The sequence below is a fragment of the Scyliorhinus canicula genome, chromosome 11, assembly GCF_902713615.1.
Source record: "Scyliorhinus canicula chromosome 11, sScyCan1.1, whole genome shotgun sequence".
Lineage (NCBI taxonomy): Eukaryota > Metazoa > Chordata > Chondrichthyes > Carcharhiniformes > Scyliorhinidae > Scyliorhinus > Scyliorhinus canicula.
The window spans coordinates 22058474-22078218 of record NC_052156.1 but is presented as its reverse complement, the minus strand read 5'-3'; the positions used below and the strand labels follow the sequence as shown (position 1 = coordinate 22078218).

The window sequence follows — 19745 nt, the reverse complement described above, 5'->3', positions numbered from 1 at the left end:
AACGAGGATGTTGTTTGATTCAAAATTTTAATTTAAATCAGGATTCATAGAAACATAGAAAAAAGGAACAGGAGGAGGCCATTTGACCCATCGAGCCTGCTCCGCCATTCAGTGTGATCATGGTTGCTCATCCAACTCAGTGACCTGTTCCCACCTTCCTCACATATTCTTTGATCCCTTTAGCCTCAAGGGCTATATTTAACTCTTTCTTGAAAACATACAGTGCGCGATTCTCCGCAAATCCGGCGTGCCGTGAAGGCTGGCGTGAAACTGGCCGTGTTTCACACCAGCCTCGGAGCTCCGTCCCGGGACCCGATTCTCCCCCCCGGGCAGGGGGGCGGTTAGTATCGGGGCCCGGGGAATCACGGTGACGCGGAGTTAGCGAATGTCGCTAACTCCGCCCGCCAAGAGTCACGGCGGCTGACGCGCACAATGACGTCAGCTGCGCATGCGCGGGTTGGACGGCTCCAACCCGCGCATGCGCGGATGACATCATCACGCAGACGCGTCAAACCCGCGCATACGTGAACCGTCATGCCCCTCAGCCGCCCCGCGGACTGATCCTGCGGGGTGGCAGAAGAACAAATAGTGTGCGGGTATCGGACCCGCTGCCTGCGATCGGTGCCCACCGATCGCAGGCCCATGCCACCCTTGGCACGGCCGTGGTCCGGCCGTGCCAATCGGTGCCATGGTTGTCCGGGACGGGCACTTTGCGGCCGTTTTCACGAACGCTGAAAGCAGGTGTGATCGCGGCCGTGAAAACGGCTGTAAACTCCGCGGTATTCGGCCCATCGGCCTGCGGAGAATCGCTGTTCGCCGTAAAAAACGGCGAGCAGCGATTCGTGTCGGGGGGCGGCTGGAGGGGGGGGGGGGGGGAGAATAGCCGGAGGCCGTGAAAATTGTCGGGAAGGCCCTCCCGCTATTCTCCGACCCATCGTGGGCAGCGGAGAATCGCACCCACAATGATTTGGTCTGAACTACTTCTTGTGGAAATGAATTCCACAGGCTTGCCGCTCTCTGGGTTTAGAAATTTCTCCTCAGCTCAGTCCTAAAAGATTTACCCCGTATCCTTAGACTGTGACCCCTGGTTCTGGACATGCCAGCCATCGGGAACATCCTTCCTGAATCTACCCTGTTTAGTCCTCTTAGAATTTTATAGGTCTCTATGTGATCCCCCCCATTCTTCTGAACTCCAGCGAAAATAATTCGAACTAACTCAATCTCTCCTCATGTCAGTCCCGCCATTCCAGTAATCAATCTGATAAACCTTTGTTGCACTCCCTCTATGGCAAGAACATCCTTCTTCAGATAAGGAGACCAAAACTGCACACAGTATCCCAGTTCTGGTCTCACCAAGGTCCTCCATAATTGCAGCAAGACATCCCCGCTCCTGTACTTGAATCCTCTCACAGTGATGGCCAGCATACCATTTACCTTCTTTATGGCCTACTGCACCTGCATGCTTACCTTCCGCAACTGATGTACGAGGACACCCAGGTCTCGTTGCACATTCCCCTCTCTTAATTTATAGCCATTCAGAAAATAATCTACCTTCCTGCTTTTGCTGCCTTAATGGATAACCTCACGTTTATCCACGTTATACAACATCTGCCATGTGATGTGACCATCAATTCACTCGAGACACGATTGGAAGTAAACTGTAGTTTTAGTAGACTTACAACTGAGCCTGCCTGCGACCAGAAGAACTGAGAGCAGGCTCACACGGCTGCAGCACTTTATACTTCTGGTAGTTGGAGGGGCCATGGGCGGAGACCTGCCCTGTGGGCAGAGCCGCGCAACGGCTCACAGACAGAGCCCACAAGGACACAATACAATGCAGTGTGAATTACATTCACCACACCATGCATTTGCCCACTCATCCTGAGCTTGTCCAAATCACCCTGAAGCATCTCTCCAACCCTCTAAGAGCTCACCCTCTCATCCAGCCTTGTGTCATTTTTAGTTGTATTTAATTCTAGATTCATCTGCTATTTGCTCAACCCATCCAGAAATTATGGGTCATACACAGACGAAGGCTGCCATTTACATGGAATTATAAGGAGCAGGTGGATCAAACTGGATGTATTTCTGGCAGTGACATTTTTTTTCATTATTTTGTGATTTTTAAGCCTTAATGCCTTTCTTAAGTTCAACTCTTTGCGGCTTGATGGGCTTGTACTTCCTTGTCATTTCAATTTGTTGCTCTTACCTTCTGACCTTTACAATCCTTCCCTTTAAGGTATTGTTTCAATCTTTGTAAATAGCAGATTTCCCACCCTCCTACACAGTGAACTTGCCTATTCAATGTTAATGAGACCTAGGCACAAAAATTGATTGGATGTCCTGTTGATGATATCAGGTTAGTCAAGCAGCAGCCTCGCCCACAAGCCATCCATTGAACACAGAAGCAAAGTTGACCCTGGGAGATAAAGTGATTTCTGGATTTCTTTTTGGGATGTAAATGAAGAAGCCTTGAAAATTAATGGGCCTTCTGGTCCACTCTACCCCAAGTCTGTCAGGAGGTGTTCGCTGGTACTTTGGAAATACCAGGACGTGGCAGTGACTGAAAAGTCTCAAGACATCCTCGCCTGGGGTGAAATCTCTGCCCCTTAAGCAGAGCACTGGCCTCCCTAAAGATAGATGGGACTCATCAGTGGGATTCAGGCTGTGATTTGGGGCCCAGGATCCCTGAAGATTGGTGGGGGAGGGAAGGTTAAAAATTAAATCAATATTTTTAATTTGACAAAATGGACTTTTAAAAATGTATTTATTTTTCCAATTGAGGGGCAATTTAGCGTGGCCAATCCACCTACCCTGCACATCTTTGGGTTGTGGGGGTGAGACCCACGCAGACACGGGGAGAATGTGCAAACTCCACACGGACAGTGACCCGGGGACGCAACCGAACCTGGGTCCTCGAAAGTTGGGAAAATTCATGGTCCATCCCTGCCCGTGTTGGTAGAAAGTGTCCTCATGGATGGGATATTCGTTGTGGGGGTTGGATGGGGTTGGTCGGGCCAGCTGACCTGGAAAAAATTTGGAAGTCCTGTCTTGATGAATCATAGATTCCCTACAGTGCAGAAGAAGGCCATTTGGCCCATCGTGTCTGCACTGACCCTCTGAAAGCATGGCCAATCCACCTAACTTGCAAATCTTTGGACAGTGGGAGGAAACCGGAGCACCCGGAGGAAACCCACGCAGACACTGGGAGAACTGCAGAATCCGCACAATCACCTGAGATCGGAATCGAACCCGAGTCCCTGGCGCTGTGAGGCATTGATATTTACTTGATGTATAAGGAAGTCCAGGATTTTGTGGTCCTGCCGTTGGGGGACTTGCTGCGGGGGAGACAGCTGGCAGCCAAAAATCCATTGACTTTCAGCGAAAGCGGACAATCTCGGTGGTGGGCAGGGATGGAAAATCCCAGCTTTCTTGCCAGCATATTGATTGGTCAATATTTATTCCTTAACTAAGATTTAAAGCAGGTGATCGGGCCATTTATTGATTGCTCCTTGTCAGCCTTTGCTCAATGACTGCCACATTTGTTATATTATCAGAGTGACTAAATTTCAAAAGTACTTCATCAGCTAAAACATACTTTGGGACATCCTGAAACACGATATAAGTGTAGGTTCTTTAAAGTGGTCAACAGAAAAGCAATTTGTAGATAGAGAGATGTGATGAGCAAAACATGCAGTGGATATGCTGGCTGGAATTTTACATGAAGCCAGTGGCTGGAAGGTCAGGGGCAAACCAGCCTCATCCTGCACTGGAATTCATGACTCAATTTTATGTTGTTTCCTCCACTCATCAGCAGGGTTTTGTTTCATTCTTACGTGGAATGTGGTCTTTGCTGGCTGGGCCAACATTTACTGCTCATCCCTAACTGCCTTTGAACTGAGTGGCTTGCTCAGCCATTTCAGAGCGTGGTTAAGAGTCAATCAAATTGCTGTGGGTCTGGAGTCACATGTAGGTCAACCCAGGTAAGGATGGCAGATTTCCTTTCCCTAAAGGACATTAGTGAACCAGATGGGTTTTTCCGACAATCAATAATGGATTCATGGTCATCGTTGGACTTTTAATTCCAGATTTTTTAAAAATTGAATTCAAATTTCACCCCCTGCCATGGAGTGATTCGAATCCAGGTCCCCAGAGGATTATGCAGGGTCTCTGGATTTCTAGTCCAGTGACAATACGACTATAATAATAATCGCTTATTGTCACAAGTAGGCTTCAATTAAATGAATGTGAAAAGCCGCTGTTCGCCACATTCCGCCGCCTGTTTGGGGAGACTGGTACGGGAATTGAACCTGCGCTGCTGGTATTGTTCTGCATTACAAGCCTGCTGCTTAGCCCACTGTGCTAAACCAGCCCCTACGCCACCTCTTTGCCTCCAGGAGCTGCTGGCTAAACCGAGGGAGAGCAGCTGTCTGGTCCCAGCAGCGCCATTTTGCATTGTGGCCATTTGTAGGATTGCAGCCCTTCCCACAGCAACAGTGATCACAAAGGCCCAGAGTGCAGGTAAGAGGTGCCATTGACTGGCCACTGAAGAGCCTCAATTGGCCTAAGGGCAGGTATAACCCCCCCCCACCACCACCTCACTGCTGAAAAAATAGCAGTGTAGGTGGGAAAGCAACGGGCACAGCAACTTCTGTCATCCCACCCAATTTGAAGGCACCCAGCCTGCTCCCAGTGGGGTGAGGTAGAGAATTCCAGCCAATTTTTAGTGTGTGTGTATTAAAGGCTGCAATTGGAATTTAAATTCAATTAATGAAATCTGGAATTTTACTAACATCGCTGCAAGGATGGAATACTATTAGAATGTCCAGAGACCAATTTTCTTCCATAAGATGACAAGTCTATGAAAACTTTAAGACTGAAGACTGTTTCACCACCCCAAATCATGATTTATGTAACTTAAAATAATATTTCATGAAACACTGTAATGAACGTTATGGGCTTAGAGATTATTTTGCACAATGTAGAAAGCAGGAATGGCTGCTGAAAACCAATTCGAGATTCCAGCAATTCACAAAGTGCAACCCAGTGATCATAGTCTGGGTCTCAACAATATATCTTTGTAGAGAACCCAGTTTAGAACCAAGGAACACACCTGTGCAGACAGCACAGTCCAGAAGCCATAAATATACAGGCACGTAAACAGCACAGTCCAGAGTCTGCGGAAATTGCCTCCATTTTTAAAAATGCTCTGAAGAAAATGGAAACTGTCAAATGTGTTTCTTTTGGCTGTAGTATAGAGACCCTATGCAGTTCCTACAGAATGTTTTCATCTCTGATAAGGATCAATGGTTTTTAAGAGGAAACATTTGTCTTTGATTTTATCTGCGTTTGACTATAGAATGTGGATTGGTCACATCCTGCTTAAGGATTATATATTTATTTAAGTGTAAAACACAGCTTCATATAGATGCTGGTAAATTAATCACAGTTCCAGAGACTGAACTATCAAATATCTTTGTAACGCGTACAGTAAGTGGCTACAACTTTGTTTTTGATGGTAAGGAGCTGAATTGATGCTTGTGATACGGGGAGGGTGGAGTGATTGGAGCATTCATTGCAAATATATGGGGTTGAACCTGTAAATACTAAGGAGTTAAATCAGCCACTATAAATATTGGGGGATAGATTTGTAATGTGGGGACTGAGTTAACCATTGTAATATAGAGGGACTGAGTTATTCATCGTAGCAAAGGGATTAATTGCAATATGGGAAATTTAATGAATCACTATTATGGGGGATAGAATCAAATATTGTAATATTGAAAAGCTGGCTAAAAGAAAAACAGAAAATGTTGGAAATACTCAGCAGGCTGTAGCAGCAGCATCGACCTGAAAAGTTAACTCTGTTTCTCTCCACAGATGCTGCCATAACTTGCTGAGTATTTTTAGCATTTTCAGTTTTTATATTCATGATTGTAACGTGACAGGTTAAACATTTGATATAATATGGTGGTTGGGCAGGAGAACTAAATCATCAATGCAAGAAGAGAGCAAAGTCAGAATAATGCTGGGGGCCCTGCGAATCACTTCTTGTAATAGGGAAGAATAGAACCAGTTGTTGTAGTGTTTGTGGAAAGCTAGACGTCAACGGGATAACCCATTTGCCCATGAAAATGGAATTGCATCGCACGATCAATCCATACCCATTCAAAGCAATGGAGACAGCCTGTAAACTGCATACTTTCTGTTAATTATGATGGTGGCATGTAGCTCAGCTCCACATATGGTGTTGAGTAACTACACGCCTCAGCAAGGGGCTCCAACTGGTGCAGTGGGGGCACCATTTAAAGCCACCTGTATTATAAACAGAGCACACCTCTTAAAGGGGATCAGGCACTGGAACTTTTATAGAGGATAATCTGAGTAGGAAGATGATTGAAAATAGTGCTAGGAGGCAGTGAGTGTGCTTCAGGGTTCTCTACTGCGCACTGAACATATTAGTGCAGAAGCCAGATAGGAGGAGCGAGGTTCTCTTCCCACAGCGGGCCAATGAGCCTTACAGACAAACTTTCAGAAGTAGCTGATAGCTGTGCAGGAAGAAGTTTAATCACCTGACACAAGTGGTCATTGTTCGTGAACGCATCTTCAAATGCCACATCCTTCCAAATCAATCAATAGCCCTATACAATGCTCCATTCACCTGCCCGCCACACACTTAACAACATATTCCATCAGGCTCTTACAGTATAAGATGACACATAACCTTAGTCAGCAACATCTAACCAGCAGGGGACATGCACGTTTGCATTCCCTCACACCCATGGGGAAGACGGTGTTTACCAGTATTGGAACGGCAATGTTTTGGGCTGTGGTCAGCTGTGTGTTTGAAATCATGGAAGATGAGTGTGTGCTCTTACCTAATCATCCTTCTCAGAACCAACTTCCCTTTCATCCCACAATCTTTTCTGATTTACAAAGTGCAATTACATGTCATTTTTCCTTCTTTCATGGGATGTGGACATTGCTGGAAGAGCCAGCATTTGTTGCCCCTTCCTAACTGCACTCGAACTGAGTGTCAATTAAAAGTCAATCGCATTGCTGTGGGTCTGGAGTCACATGTAGGCCAGGCCAGGTTAGGGACATCAGTAATGTACCTCTTGCTTTTCACCTACCTCCCTGCCCTACAACCCTACATTTGGGCCTTTTGCCTCACATTTCCTCACATTCCCCAAGTACTGCCACCTGATAAATCACTGCCGCAGGAGGTCTGAAGTGCAGGACGAGCAGGTGACTGATGTTAAAGATTTAGTTTCACTCTTCCAACCACCAGCTCAAATACCAGCATTGCACGGACATTAGAGGGTAGCACAGAGACAGGACCTGATCATTGGTGAGTCACTGGGCATGATTGGCCTACAGCCAGGGATGGGGAAAGGTTGGCACAGGTGCCACTTTATCAGAGTGTGAGATCGCACAGGGTTTCCGCTGTTCAGGACCCCAATGAAGAATTTGAAGGCTGTGCACAATGATGCACTCGGTGCACTGTCAGGCCTGACAGGAAGCTTGCTCTCACTATCAAGGAGCAAGGGCGAATCTGCCACCAACTTGGCACAGGACTGTGCATGGAGCTGGGTGCCCATTCTTTTCAGCTTGGAGGTGGTAGCCAATCCCATGACAGCATTTGTGGACCCAAACATAATGCAGTGTTTAATGACTGATGTCGCAGTTTCCATGATAGTACAAGAAAAAGGGGGACAATATCTGCGGCTCAACTGGAAATTCATATTGGGAACATGAAACCTCAGCTTGTTGCTATGCAGGCTCAGGCTGGCTGTAGATACCAGTGCTCCAAAGGGCTTGCAGGATTTCATAGCAGTCCGGCAATCTGCCCTCCAACAGGTTACTAGGATTGCTGAGGAACAACCCAGAGGGGCTGGTAGTGGCTCCATTGAGCTTTCAACTGCTGCCCTCTCACAGGATAATAACATTTGTCCACCCACTATTCCCACTCTGCTGAAGCACTTCTGTTTCCTGTCAGCCAGCCAACACAGAGTGCTGCCACCCAGGGCAAGGTGGTGTAGTGCAAGTGCCCAGAGTTTCTCAAGAGCATCCTGCGAGCTCCCCCACTGAAGGTCAGCAGCCTCTCACCAGTCGTTGGTACACCAGGGCAGGCAAAGGAACCTTCAACGCAGGCCTGAATGGAATGCACAAGGATGAATAATTGACTTTTGCAATGATTATTGGATGGGTTGTTTGATAAAGTTGGTTTGGAATGGTTGTGCTGATGATCAGTGACAGAAGAAAGGTTGTCGTAGATTGTTGTAGAATGGGGATTTGGAGCTTGTGTTCATTGGAATCATAGTTTCATAGGGTGGTCACGCACAGTCCTCCATTCCTCCTGCTCTTCCTCTTCATGCTCCTCCTCCTCCTCTGCCTACTCCTGCTTCTGCTGCTTGCCAAATCCCTGGTGGCAAGGGCTGTGCCCTCATAGATATATAGACAGAATTTACAGTGCAGAAGGAGGCCATTCGGCCCATCGAGTCTGCACCGGCTCCTGGAAAGAGCACCCTACCCAAGGTTAACACCTCCACCCTATCCCCATAACCCAGTAACCCCACCCAACACTAAGGGCAATTTTGGTCACTAAGGGTAATTTATCATGGCCAATCCACCTAACCTGCACATCTTTGGACTGTGGGAGGAAACTGGAGCACCCGGAGGAAACCCACGCACACACGGGGAGGATGTGCAGACTCCGCACAGACAGTGACCCAAGCCGGAATCGAACCTGGGACCCTGGAGCTGTTAAGCGATTGTGCTATCCACAATGCTACCGTGCTGCCCCTGAGTCACCTTCGCAACCACTGGCAGCATCAGCCATGACCTGCTCTGAGGCTGCAAGTCTGGTTGCAGATTTCTATGAGCATCTCTTTCATAAATCAGTTTCTGCTCATGGCTTAGGGTGAAGTAAGAGAAATGCTTCCAAAGACCATGGGGTGGATCAGGCCTCCTCAACCCTTTTCCCTCTCTTTTTCTTCCACTTGCGGAAAGTTTGCTCTCTTTTGTGCAGTGTCTGTTCAACCTTCATCCCATGATGCAGACGAAGGGGATGGTAACTACTGCATCCATGACTGTGAGCAAGTGGTTTGTCCAGAACCGTTGAAGTCAGAACCAAGTATTTTCTATATGCATCATCTCTCCATGTCAACTTCACCAACTTTAAACAGTTCTGCAAACCAACAGCTCTTTCACAAACGACAGAATCAATAGAAATGAAGCAGCATCTGTCCTAATAGTTGATGATCTCTTTGTTTGGAGTTGGTGAGGAGGGTCCTTGCTGCTGCATGTTTAGTTGTGCGTGTTTAAGAGAGTGTGTTCACTGGAGCACTGAAGTCCAAAATGGCAACGTTGGTATTAAATCAGTGTTCCACGCTGACTGATGTCACAACTGATGATATCAGGTTGAATGACCTACTCCTGTTCCTATAACCTGCCTTGTCGACATACTTCTGATGTTCGCTCCTACGACCCATGCTACTGACTTACCCAAAATGACATCTGATGTGGGTTACGCCACAAGTGTTAACGCAGCACAGATGCAATTTTGGTATATAAATGGCGGTGCTGTAGCTCCAAAATGACAGGGGCTACAGAATTGAAATTTGTGGACCTTTAGTTTATACTAGTCAATGTTATTTATATAAGTGGATGCGGAGGCAGAATCTCCTCAGAGCTGAGGGTATTGTAAAATGATGTACCTGGTGATGGTAATTTGGAACTGGGAATCTAGTCGGGAATCCAATACTTTAAGCATGACGGTCTGCTATATTCCAGGCACCACTGATGATTGACCAGCCAACGGAACCGGTTGTGTAGACCACACCCTGGGGCCCAGGATTTTTCCTGTTTGGCTCCGATAACTAGTGTTTAAAAGGAGCAGTGGTCCAAACTGGACTTGTATTCGGAAGCTTACCAGTATTTTATACCCGAAAACTGTGCAATTTTCACCAAAAACATCTCGCATCACCCCTGTACACTGCTCAGGATTTCTAAGCCTTGGATCTCCGAAAAGACTTGAAGCTCTTTGGACTTGGGTAAGTTATATATGTCCATGGAGAGTGCGAACTCTGGATTGGTCAAGTAGACATTTTGCTTGAATTGTATACATTTGCAAGTAGTGTGGTTTGGAGACTCTTAGACATGGTAATGGGCTACTACATAAGCCTTGTTTTCTTTTTTTTTTCTTTTTCCAATTAAGGGACAATTTAGTGTGGCCAATCCACCTACCCTGCACATCTTTGGGTTGTGGGGGTGAGACCCACCAAACACGGGGAGAATGTGAAAACGCCATATGGACAGAGTGCAAACGCCACACGGACAGTGACCCGGGGCTGGGATCGAACCCGGGTTCTCGGCGCTGTGAGGGAGCAGTGCTAACCACTGAGCCGCCATGCTGCCCGAAGTCAAATGCCTAGTTGATCAAAAAAAATTCAAATCGTTATATACAGCCTTACAAAAATGCCTCAATTGGTGATATGTTAAGACCAGTGGTGACCAATTTATTTTAAAGGGATGATGGCAATGTTAAAATCTAGTACTACGAATCTCACAGTTTTTATACCAAGTAGATGTCTATTTTGTAGTCATTTTACCTGGGCATCCGATTAGAACCGCTGAAAAAAGTCAGAAATCACAATGTCCTGTATTCTAATCGATGTCTCCAATGTCTCCTTCAGCTCCTGTGCTCAACTGTGCAGAAGGCGCTTTATGAGGAGGAAGATCGTGTGCGGAAGCTCTCCCAGAAAGTGAGATCTCTTGAAAAGGCCAACAATCACCTGCGCGAGAAGGTGAAGAGGATTAAGCGCTCCCTTCGACAGGTGAAAAAAGAGAGCAAGCGAGAAGCAATACTCATGAAGCAGATCCTGCAGAAGGAACAGAAGAAGGAGAGAGGGAAATTGAATGCCAAACAGGACACCGGCAAGCAGCTCCTGAAGAAACCAGTCAAGAAACCCGTCAGCCATAAACTGTAATGTTGAGGATTCATTTGCAATATTCTATAAATCAGAGGTGTAATGTAACTTACCTAGTGGAAACATGACAGCACATGTGGAAACTGCCCACACCACAGCGCCTAGCCATTCCAGGTAACATCAGAGTGCAACAAAATACAAAACCAAGTGTGTCATTTAGCTTTCAGAATTGCATTGTATTATTCCAGCATTTTAAATCAACTTTTTGTTTTTAGTTAACACATGGAAAAGTTCTAAGTGAACAGGATGAAGGAGACATGGGTTCCCATTGCAAAAGAAAGACAAAGCTTTGTTCCAATTGTCATTAAATTGGCTATCTCACTCAGAAAACAGTGGCTGATTTAAAAAAACAATAAATTGTACCATGGCAATTTTTCTGATGTACTGGGGGTCTGGGAAGAAGCATATTGGTCAACAGAGTTTTATTCTGTGTAGTTTATAACGTAACAACTGTTGTAGTACTTAATATAGACAGGTTTACAAAGGGAACAAATACCCATTTTCGTAGTTTTGACTTGGCTCACTAAACAAAAATCATTGCATAATTAAATGCATACATTTATTTTGCAATCCCTTGTGATTGAAGTGGCCATTCTGTAAGTAAATAGTAAAGCTCAGAAATATTTTAAATTAATGGAAAAATCATCAACTGTATGTCATAAAACATAAAGGATTGTCAATAGCATTCCAATTAAATCACTTCAGCTTGTATCTAACAGTTCATCACATATTCTAAACTCCTTCAGTACATTATAACATCATCGCTCTGCTATTCCGGTACTCAATAACACATTATATGTTTGTTACTTTCTATGTAACTTCCACTGTAGAACTGGAAGAGGTGACTAAAGTCTGTGGACTTGACATTAACTTTGTGCGAGTGAATGAGTGAGTTAACATCTTCCCCTCGGAGTAGGAAAATGGCCTGGCCAGAATGACCATGGACAAAGGCTCTCAGTCATTAAATATATCACTGATACTCTGCGATGGGATTGGTAATTAATGCCAAGCAATTTCATTCACGTTAATTTGAAGCTTCCTGTACCTGCTCCGGTTCCCAAATATGGCCAGTTAACTTGAACCACCATTGCCAGCAATCCATTGATGAGCATTGTTCAGCTCGTGATTACTTTAGACTAAATTAGGTAGACTGCTTCCTGTCATAGCCACTTTCCATCTTTGTGCTCATAATGTTTTAATTTTTTTATTTCTTTGTTTGGCCAGAACAGATTTATCTGGTTTAGTTTATTTTTGTTTAAGAATTTATAGTTTAGATGGAAAATACTGCAGTTTATATGTGCGTTTTCCCCTGGAGCTTGGCAACTTTGGCAGATGGGGGAATGGAGGGGGAGGGTGACCTTAAATTGCAGTAATTACTCCTAGAGCTCAGTAACTCTTGGGAGAAATTCTCATTCTGTGATTCCTCATCAAATCTATAATTTTCTGTGGGGAGGGTGTGTATTCAGTAACTTGCACGAGAGGTTGTAGCACGGTGGTTACTCTGGGCTTATTCTGTTAATTTGGGAGGAGTTAGTTCCTATTAGTTTAAGGGAGAACCACACAATCACACCTCGCCTTTAAGAAAATGTTTTCATTTAATTACAAACACAATAACATACGTCACAGTGAAATAACCATGAAATGAACAGAAAGACCTTTAAAACCAAAATATCTCCTTCGAAATAATGTTAAAGATTAGTTGGGTATTTGTGTTGATATTGACTTGTTATAATTGACGTAAAAGTATCACTGACATGTAATAAGTGATCTTGGTGTATACACAACTGTAGATTTGTTACTGATTATTAAGCAAAAAGGTCTTGATCCAAGTATAGTATTAATAAAACAGTTCTCATCTTTTCTAGTTTCTTGATTTCAACATCTACTTTCTTATCCAAAAGTGCAACTTAAATTAAGAGTATAGGAGAAGGCAATTTAGGATTTGTGTATGGCTGTGTAGTGGTTCATCACTAACTACAGTGGCATCCTAACGTATTAGGAATGCTGGGACGCGTTCCTCAAACCCTGAGCTTCTGGTCTCAACTGTGTGATCTCAAAGAAACATGAGTGGAGATTGAAATAAAAACAGAAAATGCTAGATGAACTTAGCAGGTCTGGCAGCATCTGTGGAGACAAACAAGAGTTAATGATTCGGGGAAAAATGATTCTACAGAATTGTGGAGATGAGTGGAGATTGAATCCTGTAGTCACAGGGAGAAGGAAATTAAAACCACTTTATCCATTCCATGCCACCTCTTATGCACTCTGCACCACCCTATTGAGAGCACATCACGTGTTTGCTTTCTCAGCTTGTGAAAGACCTTATGAGAAAATGTGAGTAACTAATAAAATTGGCTCCCAAACTAAAGTAAGCACATGGATTGTGTCATTCCACTGCAGTTGCAAAATGTTTCTGCTACTCTAATAACATGAGGATAGCTTTGAATAAAAGCAAAATACTGCAGATGCTGGACAACTGAAATAAAAACAGTAAATGCTGGAAAAGGTCAGCAGGTCGGGCAACGTCTGTGGAGAGAGGAACCCACTGAATCAGCTGTTTAACTGACCTTTGTTAATAACTGCTCCACATTCCAACAGTGGCTACGCTTCCACAGTGTTCCATTTTCTGTGAGGTTCTTTAGGATGTCCTTGGGTCGTGTCAGGTGCTACATAAATTCAAGATATCATTTTCTTTGTTTTCCTTTTTAATTTTCTTGCCGTTTTTCCGCCAAAGCTTGCACAAATTCCAACAAACTACTTTGGCCATGTTTGATATTCCAGCTGGACCTGCAAAAGATTATTGCCCAAGATTGCAAAGTGGAGATTGAAATGTCAGCAACGTAAATTAAGTTACCGCAGGGGCTGGACAATTCCTATTTGGTCACTGTCTTCTGGTCATCCGTAAGGGAGGTGAATACTCACTGATATTTGAACTCAGTGCAATAACTTTTTAGCATGAAAGTGTTTTTCAGGTGACTAAACTGTTCATTCCATCCTCCTCAACTCCTTTCCCCTGTCAAACCCTTGTGAGTTTTCTGGAAAGAACAATACTCTTTTGAGAGATGATTCCAAATCATATAATACAAGTTATATTTTAACCTTCCCTTCTAATAACCTAAGTATAAATCCCTGTGAATTAACTGAGGAAGCAAGTCTCATTACTTTTAAACTTGTAAACCGAGTCTTGGAATGGTTCGAAATAATGCTCTGCTTATTGGCCAGAGATGTCACTAGATCAGCCATGATGTGGCGATGCTGGCATTGGACTGGGGTGGGCACAGTAAGAAGTCTTATGACACCAGATTAAAGTCCAACAGGTTTATCTGGAATCACGAGCTTTCGGAGCGTAGTTCCTTCATCCTGGTGCTGACTAGATTAGCAGCTTGATTCCAGATTGATCCTACATCCCCGAATGTCACTATTTTCGCAAAGTTTCCCACTTGCCAATTGAATGGGAAATAAAGAGATAGATGGGGGGAAAAATTTTCGACATGAGCACAAGGGCAAATTCTGAAATAATGGTTGTCTGAATCACCGGTCATGATGGGAGCACTGGGGTAAAAGGGAGGAGGGACACATCCAGTGGCAGGGCAAGAAAGGATGTGTGGACATATCTAATCAATCAAATAATGCACGTTGGAAAGCACAATGGTGAGAAGGTGCAATGGGTGAAAGGTTGAAGAGAAAATGCAGATTGTTATGACCAGGTGAGGGATGGAATGGCTTCCCCATTTTCCGACTCGTCATTTGACTGCAACAGGGTCTTTGTTAAAAAAAGGATGTACTTGCTAATTCCATGGATATTTAACAATTTACAGATTGTGACCAAAAATTACATGATCAGACAGTAGGGTTAACCAAACAGAAAAGATTATCTTTATTGTACTCAAAGGGTTGAAATAAAATCATTTTTAAAACTTTGATTTTCACATAAATCGCATACACACACAAATGGATTAGAGTGGGAGGGGAGATGAAGCAATTTAGAGAAATGTACCATTCAGTCTACAGAAGTCACATACTTCGGATTGAGTGAATGACACAGGTCCGTGATCGGCTCGGGACCAATCGCACAGGAGCGTGCGAACCTCAGCCAATAGAGAGAAAGAGTGGGCCCTGGGAGCAGGGGACCGGATCGTGTGGAGCCCGGAGCTGGAGAGTCAAAACCTATCCAGCATGGCTCTGTGCCTGTACATAGTTGCCTTTGCCTGTTGTTAATAGACCCCTTTGTTGTTGCTGGAAGCCTCCAGTCTATTGTGTTGAGCCTCCACAAGCATAACCTCCTAGATATTGGGCGCGATTCTCCGATGCCGCGCGGCATCAGGAAAGCCGCCGTGAACTCGGCGGAATTTCACGACGGCGTCGGAGGCCGCTCCTTGGACCCTATTCACCGCCCCCCCCCCCCCCCCCCCCCCCCCGCAGGGGACTAGGAGTGGTGTTGTGAGAAACTCGGCCGCCGGGCCTTGACGCTTGCATCAAAGCAGCGCGCCAATAATGACGCGATGGCGGCGCCTAAGTGATGTCAGCCGCGCATGTGCAGGTTGGTCGGCTCCAATCCGTGCATGTGCGGTTGCCGTCTTCCCCTCCGCTGCCCCGCAAGACATGGCAGCTTGATCTTGCGGGGCGGCAGAGTGGAAAGAGTGCATCTCTTAGAGACGCCGGCCCGACGATCGGTGGGCACCGATCGCGGGCCAGTCACCTCCTGAACACGCCCGTGGTGCTCGATCCTCCCTCTGCCCCCCACAGGCCCCACACTTACCTGTCGCGTGATGTTCACGCCGGCAGCGACCAGGTGTGGTTGGCGCCGACGTGAACTGGTCGGGTTCGTCAGGCCGCTCGGCCCATCCGGGTCGTGGAATCGCCGGTCACCGTGAAAAACAGCGAGCTGCAATTCCGCGACACGCCATTTTGGGGGGGGTGGGAGAATCGCGGGGGGTGCCAGGGCGGCGTGTTGTGATTCGCCCGGCCCTCCCGCGATTCTCCCACCCGGAGTGGGGAGCGGAGAATCGCGCCCCTTATATTCAATGCCTTGGCTAATAATGCCAAGTAAACTGCATGCCTTCTTGATATATGCCTTCTTTTGTAACAAACACTGATATATGCCTTCTTGATACGTCCTGTCACCTTCAGTGATCTGTGGATACGTGTTCCAAGGTCCCTCTGTTCCTCTCTACACTTCACAATATTTATTAGAGAATCATACAATGGTTACAGCACTGAAGCAGGCCATTCAGCCCTTTGTGTCTGTGGCAGCTCTCTTAGCCTTGCTAGTCTTCACCACACCCTACTGACTAGTCCATTGCCATCTTCCTGCATCATTTTCTGTATTTATCAAGTACATGGGCAATTTGTGTCATCTGTAAACTTTTCAATCATACCGCTTACATTTAAGTCCAAAACAGAATATCTGGCTATATACGCCACAGCTGTTCGTGGAACTTTACTGTGTTCGCAAACAACTGCTGCATTTCTCTGTGCAAAAATAGTGAATACCATTGAAAAGTAATCCTTTGCCTGGGGACATACTTCAGGACATCCTGAGGTTATGAATGTTATATAAATGCAATGTTCTTCTTTTATCCTTGAAGTTTATGAATTCCTCAGACTGAATATTATATAAGGCCCAAGGATCAATTGGTTGCCCCTTTTAATCTTTCTCATTTCGACAGGTATGCCCAAACTTGCAGTCCAGCAATGTGTCCTCTTTGTTTATCACGGCCCTGTGTCATGTTTTTCATTAATTTCTTCATGCTATTTGGCAGCAGGCCCTGAACCTGGGGTTGGCTCAACTGTTTTCCAGTCATGTGTCTTGTATCCTGACTCGTTCCTCCCACGCTCCAGCAGTGCACCCTCTTCCTGACTCACCTCTCGTACACCCAGCAACATTTCATGGCCGCAGCGTACACTTTCGTCCTCCCGTGGGTGTTCTTGGCTTGCTGCTGTTCTACTGCAGTCTGCTTTCCTCAGCTCACTCACCCTGCTTCCCTGCACACAATCCTCTTCCCCAGTCGCTTCACCCTACCTTTCAGCAGGCAGTAGTCCTATTCCGTACTCACTTATCCTGTTTTGCCGTTATAGCCCTGTTCCATGTATGTGAAGTAGAAAATTTGAAAAGGTAACTAACAGTGTCAAAATAAATCTGGAATAGAAAGCTAGTATTTATTGTGACTGTTTGGAATGTCATTTTTTAAAAATCTGTTGCAATAATGTTCTTTAGTCCTAATTCCGTCTATGCAAAATGTGAATCTAGAGACCTACAGCGACTCTTAACTATCCCTTGAAATGACCAGTAATTCAGTTGTGCTCAAGAAGGCAGCTCACCACCACCTTCTCAAGGACAACCGGGGATGGATAATAACTGCTTGTCTTGCCAGTGTTGTTCACATCCTGTAAATGCAGTAAAAAATCCCAGATGCCAGTGGAAAACAGTGGGAAACATTAGCACAGGGCTAAATCACTGGCTTTGAAAGGAGGCCAGCAGCACGGTTCAATTCCCGTACCAGCCTCCTGAACAGGCGCCGGAATGTGGCGACTAGGGGCTTTCCACAGTAGCTTCACTTGAAGCCTACTTGTGACAATAAACGATTTTCATTTTCCGGGGCTGGTTTAGCACAGGGCTAAATTGCTGGCTTTGAAAGCAAACCAAGGCAGGCCAGCAGCACGGTCCAACTCCCGTACCAGCCTCCCCGAACAGGCGCCGGAATGTGGCGACTAGGGGCTTTTCACAGCAACTTCATTTGAAGCCTACTTGTGACAATAAGCAATTTTCATTTCATTTCATTATAGCTTTCGCTCACTCTGAACATGCTCTTAAATTCACAGCAGCCAAACCAATGATTTCACTTGGAAACAGCAGTTGCAGCAGACTAGTGGACAATTCCAATTCCTAGCGTCACTTTGAGAATGGGTGTCAAAGGAATCTGCAGTATATTATCATCGCACATATGCCACAGTGGAACCTGTAACATCCTCTGCACAGCACTGGGTATTTGAATCCTCAATGTTCTCAATCTGCGTGGCACGGTAGCACAGTGGTTAGCACTGATGCTGCTCAGCTCCAGGGACCCGGGTTTGATCCCCGGCTTGGGTCACTGTCTGTGCGGAGCCTGCACGGTCTCCCGTGTCTGCGTGGGTTTCCTCTGGGTGCTCCAGTTTTCTCCCACAAGTCCCAAATGATTTGCTTGTTAGGTGAATTGGACATTCCGAATTCTCCCTCCGTGTACCCGAACAGGTGTCGGAGTGTGGCGACTAGGGGATTTTCACAGTGACTTCATTGCAGTGTTAATGTATGCCTACTTGTGACAATAATAAAGATTATTATTATGATTAAACATGGATACTGAATTTAAAAATGTTGGCATCTTTTTGGAACACCTCAAAGATGAACAATTCGCATATAGGCAAAGCCATTTTAAATTGGATTTTAAAAAGGACATCAGCGTTTCCAGCCAGCCTGTTACCAGGTGACTTTGTTAATTACCTCTCATCTTTCTATTTGCTGCCCGCAGGGTTTCCTTTTCAGTCTATCACCAGTTTCCTTATTCGCTCATTTCACCTGATCAAACGGACCCGCAAAGGTTTCAGTGCAGCAGCTTGAATTTGATTTTGAAGTGTGTATATATTATTTTTTTATAATTTATTCTTGGGAAGTGAGCAACACCAGCATGACAGCGGAAAGTTCATCGACCTGATATGTTGGCCTGATTTGTACCAAATCTTGGTGCCTCAGGAGCCCTTTTTGAAAAGGTCGGCTGCCCTGGTGCTGGTTTGGTCAGGTGAAAATTCCGCACCCTGCCTGGGGAGCCTCACCTTGTCTCTAAAGAAAGGTGCTCTTTATTTGCAGCGTTGATTTGCCGGCTCCGTTGCAGGGATAAGCATGCCCTCGTCCTCTACAATTTTCATGGAGTCGGGCCAGCTTTTCAATGAGTCGTGGTTCTCAGAGGTGTCATGAACTGCAGTCTGCGTGCGGGAATCTTTGGAAAGGTAAATCTGCGTTGAAAATATTCAGTGACCCTCACTTCCACCGCCTTGTGAGACAGAGTTCCAAAGTTGCACAATCCTCCGAGGGAAAAAAAACTCTACATCTTGCCTCGAAAGGTGGCCCATAATTTTAAAACAGTGCCTCCTAATTCTGAACTCACCCACAAAATTGATTGAAGCATACTTGTGACAATAAATGATTATTATTATTATTATTTAAAGGGAACATCATTTCTGTGTGGACCATTCAGGATTTTATATACTCCAATCAAGTTACCCCTCACTCGTCGAAACTTCAGTGGAAACAAACCCAGCCTGTCCAACCTTTTGCTCATTAGACAACCCACTTATTCCATGTATCAATCTAGTAAACCCTCCCCTGACCCACCTCCTACCCATTTACATCCTTCCTTAAATAAGGTGACCAAAACTGCACATAGTATTCAAGATGCGGTCTTACCAATGCCCTGAATAACTGAAGTATAACATCAATACTTTTCTGTTCAATTTCTCTTGTAATAAAGGATTGCATTCTATTAGCCTCCTTCATTATATGCTGCACCTGTACACTTACATTTTGTGACTCATGCATGAGAACATCTAGATTGCTCTACACATCAGCATTGTGCAGTCGTTCTCCATGTGTCCTATGGAAAGGACAGGCAGATGGGCAGAGGAGTCGGGGTTGCCACGTTAGTTAGGAATGAAGTTAAATTGATAGCAAGAAGCGCTATAGGGTCAGAAGGCTTAAAATCTGTATGGGTAGAGTTGAGG

At 45.3% G+C, this 19745-nt stretch overlaps 1 protein-coding gene across 1 annotated transcript in view; it reads left to right on the top strand.

Moving 5' to 3' along the window:
- The window catches only part of ccdc3b (coiled-coil domain containing 3b), a 31034-nt gene extending 18178 nt beyond the window's left edge, over window positions 1–12856 (top strand). The window contains exon 3 of the mRNA XM_038812514.1: window positions 10698–12856. Coding sequence (XP_038668442.1) covers window positions 10698–10991 — 294 coding nt within the window. The 3' untranslated portion in view covers window positions 10992–12856. The remainder of the gene's footprint in view (window positions 1–10697) is intronic.
- The last annotated feature ends 6889 nt before the right edge of the window (window positions 12857–19745 follow it).